The sequence below is a fragment of the Heloderma suspectum genome, chromosome 5 (genome assembly GCF_057233095.1).
Source record: "Heloderma suspectum isolate Gila_16-S chromosome 5, 16-S_ref, whole genome shotgun sequence".
NCBI classification, from domain to species: Eukaryota; Metazoa; Chordata; class Lepidosauria; order Squamata; family Helodermatidae; genus Heloderma; species Heloderma suspectum.
This window is the reverse complement of record NC_139462.1, coordinates 145,740,867-145,745,600: the sequence shown is the minus strand read 5'-3', so window position 1 is coordinate 145,745,600 and position 4,734 is coordinate 145,740,867. Positions and strand designations below refer to the sequence as shown.

The 4,734-nt window shown below is 48.8% G+C and overlaps 1 protein-coding gene across 1 annotated transcript; it reads right to left on the bottom strand.

Moving 5' to 3' along the window:
• Positions 1-519: 519 nt before the first annotated feature.
• CHST14 (carbohydrate sulfotransferase 14) lies at positions 520-4,300 on the bottom strand. Its single transcript, XM_084857736.1, has one exon. The coding sequence runs from the start codon at positions 3,669-3,671 to the stop codon at positions 2,559-2,561; it is 1,113 nt and encodes a 370-aa protein (XP_084713862.1). The 5' UTR covers positions 3,672-4,300; the 3' UTR covers positions 520-2,558.
• Positions 4,301-4,734: the final 434 nt, after the last annotated feature.

Below are 4,734 nucleotides of genomic sequence, written 5' to 3'. Positions count from 1 at the left end.
CTTTCTGACCAAGGGTCAGAGTACTGTTAAAAAAAGGGAACTTGTGTTAAAAACATTGGGTTAAATCCAACGTTGCACGAGTGGACACTCGACAGCAGCTTCCCTTTCCCTCCTTCTCTCTGCAGACCCCTGCGTGCCCCCTAAATCTGCTCCGAGGGACCCCTAAACAATCAAAGCCACAATTTCAGATAACATATTGTAACCTTTTGCACAGTAGCTGAAGATAGCTGGGGAAGGGGAGGAGCAGAAAAGAAAGCCTAGTCTCTGTTGAGGGCTGTATTGTGAAGCTAATTGTAGGCGGGGCCATCCTTCTGACTCTCTCTCTGCCACCCCCTTCTCTTTCCCCCCTGCCCCTCTCCCTTTTCCTTCCTCCCAGTGGGATGCCTGCGGAGGGGCAGATCATCACTCTTGCCAGAGGTTTGAACTGATTGCTTGCGGAGTGCTTTTGAAATCATGCCGGCTGCATGCTCTTAGAGTGGCCACTTGTGAATCGCCAAAAAAGAGGACACGTATCAAGGAAAAAGAGGATACCAATTTGTATAAAATGTGCAAATGCCAATGTATATGTATAGATACAAATTTTGAATAATTATTATACTTTAAATAGAAATACAGTACGTCTCACCATAGTGTGGAAGACTGTGACCAGGTGACCTGTGTACCTTGCTCAGTCTGCTGTTCAAGTGCTGTTGATGGGCAACTTCCAGGCCCAGCTCTTCCTTCTGATGGTTCTTTAACTTTAAACCAGACTTGGACTAGACAGCTCTTCAAATAGAGGACTGTCCTCTGTAAAAGAGGACACATGGCCACCCTAGCTGCCCAACCCTGAGATAAAGAAGTCAGTCTGCCTGTAGTATTATGAAAAAGCCCACCGTACTTTCAAATTATGAAAGGTAGGAGTTGACCCTTTCATATCTCCAAATCCCACAACATAAGGTAAAGCACAGTGTCCAAGAAAAATATTACATACAAACTTTATTAAAAGACTGTATAACCATTCGTGAACCATTCTGTCTACTCTCTTGAGTTTTAATAACCATAATACTTAAATATAAAGCTATGAGAATGCCATACACATGTAGATAATCAGAACTTAATTTTTCTTCAACAGATGCCCTGGAGAAATTAGATTTTCTAGTTTTCTAACTACACTATAACAGTTTGAGGTGATTTTTGAGATAAGATGAGAAGGATAGTCATTTTTAATATCTTAACCAAGATATTAAGATATTAGGAGAAAACAAAGAAAACATGATAGTATCCTAGCAAACTTAATTATCTGAACCTAGAGTATAAGAAGCTCCACATTATTTGAAGTGTGAGTTTTTACCACACATACGCACGCACAGAAGGTACTTCTAGATGAGGCTTTTAATTGTGCAATTGCCTGGCCTCGTTCATGGAATTTTATGGGGTGGGGTGGGGTTCAGACATTGCTGTCTTTCACTTGTAACCCTCCTTTGTTTTATCAATGCTTCGTCCATCTTTTTTACTTTCCACAAAAAATCTGTTAAGGAGAAAATACGGTATAGCTGCTCAACGCCTTTTGATTGGTAGTGCTAGGAGCCCTCTGTCTGGAAGCACCCACCCACACTCCTACACTTTCTATTACCTCAAAACAATATAATATTATGAAAAGAATGCTTCTCTGAACTTCAGGTTATGAAAATGTTTTGGTTGTCACACAGGTCAACTCTATTAATGGGTTTCTCCATAGTGACGTTTTAAAGGCCGCAACCCTTAAAGGTCGAGTAAGCTCCAATGAATGCAGGAGGGCTTTCTTCTGAGTAAACATGCATAAGAGTTGCTCTGTAAATGCTTTTTCCTATGACTTCCTGAACTAGTCAAATAAGTGCTTAAGATAAGAGCGTATCAACACTTGTGCTAATTCAGTTCCACATGATATACATTATGCCTGGATTATTTCATACAAGGCTATATGCGGGCATAAATGTTTAGGATCAGGGTATTATGTTCCCATGATACAAAATAATGGCAAATCATATTTGAGTTATAGCCCAGAGCTATGCATGTCTACTCAGAAGCAAGTCCACAGAGTTGAATGGGGCTTGCTTACAGGGAAGTGAGTATAGGACTGTATCCTTAATAACTCTACCAATACAAGCAATATCTCATGAATGTCAATAAGTTTCAATATTGAAATAAAAATTAAAAAACCTCTCAAATTGCTGCCCTCACATGACAAGACCCTACATGTGAGTGAGTGACACACTACACAAATGCAGATGCCCTTCAGCCCTCTTCACAAATCTTACATCATTGCTATTACAGTTTCTTTCTGAAATGTGACTGTCCTGCAGTTACTACACTCTAGTAACGCTACAAAAATGCTTTGTTCCTAAAATATGCAAAAAACTCAGCCCAAATAAAAAATATTGTGCATAACTCAGCGGCACATATACATACTGTATAAAAGTTAAAGCTTTTTTAATGTAAAGGCAACATATCTAGCAAGGCATTTTATGTCAAAGGAGTCTGTCAAAAGTATAAAATTAGGAAATTGCATAGGACACAGATTGCTTCACAGTGAAAACGGTTCATTGCCTGCAAAATTCACTGGTAACATTGGGAAGAGGGTAAGCAAACAAAGAGAAATCCATAATGTACTTTGGCAAGAGCTCTTTTACAAGCCCCCTTGGAGTGTTACACAGATAATAATGCAGAGTTTCAGGAGTCACTGGCTTATACCATGATTGCCGTTCTGGGAAGCGTATAAAAGAAGGCGCTTGAACCCTTTCAAGAACATAATTGGCATCCTCATTCAGTCTTTCGTAGGATCCAATGAAATCGTACCTCACTGCACATGGCTGGCACAAGTTGTAGATGGGCATCCAGTGTTCATTCATTCTCTCCACCTCTTCATCTAAGAGGTACCGGAGAAATTCAGAGAAGGTGACATCATCACCTGTGCTTTTCCCAGGGTTTTTCCTATACCTTTTTACTATTTCCACACCATACTTTAACTGGTATTCTTTGATTTCTCCAAATTTATTCCTATAAGCTGATAAAAGTCTTTCCATTGGATCCCGGACAAATATGAACTTGAAATAATGCTTTAGCCGGTAACGGATCTCATCTGGTTTCATGTCGCTTAGGAACACCAAATCCCTTTTGTGGTCCATTTTAAGCTTCACGTTCACGTTCTCCAGTGCGCCATCTAAAACTTTAAGAATCCGTTTCCAGTTGGAGCAGGCCACTTTGGGGACATAGCAGTACAGAAAGCGATGCTTGTCACTAACCAGGATGTGTCTGAGCAGCGTCCTCCTCTGGCCCGCTGAGAGATCCCAGACACTGCGAGGCATGCTTTTTTGCCCGCACACGGTGCGGATTGTCCGGTTCCGGATATCCTGCAGCACCTGGTAGCCCAGGTCCTGTGGTGCCGCTCTGGCACTGCCAACCCTCCTCCAAGGAAGCTCCCCATGCGAGGGATGGAGCGGTGGGGGCCTCACCTCTGCCAAAATCCCCTTCTCGATCATCAGGAGCAGCCCACTGGAGGCCACAATCACGCCGAACATCAACATGGACGGCAAGAGCATGGTGCCGTGGGCGCCACGCGAGCGGGTCCTGGCAGACACGGTGGCCCGGCGCGCCGAAGCAGGCCCCATCTCTTTGCCTCTCGCCCCCACGGGCATGAGGGGCTGTGGAAACATGGCCTCCGGAGGGTGGGCGGTGGCGGTGCCACCTCAGCGCCCAGAGGCGATGCTGGCTCGCTGCCGGGACGTCGCTGTTGGCGGACGGGGCCGAGCGAAGCAGGGCCGGGGCTGTATCCCAGCCGTGCCCCTCTCGGCAGCCCCCTTGGTTAGCCGGCCCGGCCCTGCCCGGGCCTTCGAAAGAGCAGCGCCGGGGCCCGAAGGCTCGCAAGCGGCCGCCTCCCGTGCGGGGCGGAGCCGGGGAAGCGGACGGCCCCGGGCTTCCCCGGCGGAGCCTGGGGGCCGCGCAGAGAAGGGCCGGGTGCGCCGCTTTCTCCTGGGAGCGGGAAGCGCGGCAGTCCGGCAGCGGCGGCGTGGCCGGGCCAGCGGGAGCCGCCCCCTCCTCCTCCTCCTCCTCCTCCTCCTCCGCTTCCACCGTGGCGGCTGCGGCTCCTTCCCTCCGCGGAACGGCTCCTCCACGCGGCTGCTCGGGGAAGGCGAAGGCGAAGGCGACGCTCGCTGGATGTGGCCTCTCCCCGCCCCACTGCCCGCTCGGAGTCGAAGCGAGCGGTGCCTGCGCAGGGCGGGCTGCGGGGCTGCGGCTGCGGCTGCCGCCGCGTCGCGCTCCTGCTTCTTTAGGGCTGCTTTTCTCGGATGACATCGGCGGGGGCCGCGAGGTGGAGTTCCGCGCATTGCTGGAATCGCGAAGGCTTGCCGGGGATCGTGCAGGGGTGGGCAAGCCGTGGCCCTCCGGGTCCCAGGTTTCGCTTGGCCTACAGTGCCCATCATGCCTCACCATTGGCCGTGCTGGCCAGGGCTGATGGCAGTTGTAGGCCAAAACCTCTGGAGGGCCACAAGTTGCCCATCCTGATGTTGTGGAGGCAGCTCAGTGCAGCCTTCCCCGATGTGGTACCTGCTCCAGGTGTTTTGGACTTCAGCTCCCATCAGCACCAGCCAGCATAGTCAGTGGTGGGGCAGGATGGGAGTTGAAGTCCAAAAATCTTGGAGGGGACCCTGTTGTGGGAGGTTAGAATCATAGAATAGTAGGGTTGGAAGGGGCCTACAAGGCCATCAAGTCTAACCC

What these genes read in the sequence shown, in the direction of transcription:
- CHST14 (XM_084857736.1), bottom strand. Translation starts at nt 3,671, where the DNA reads ATGTTTCCACAGCCCCTCATGCCCGTGGGGGCGAGAGGCAAAGAGATG.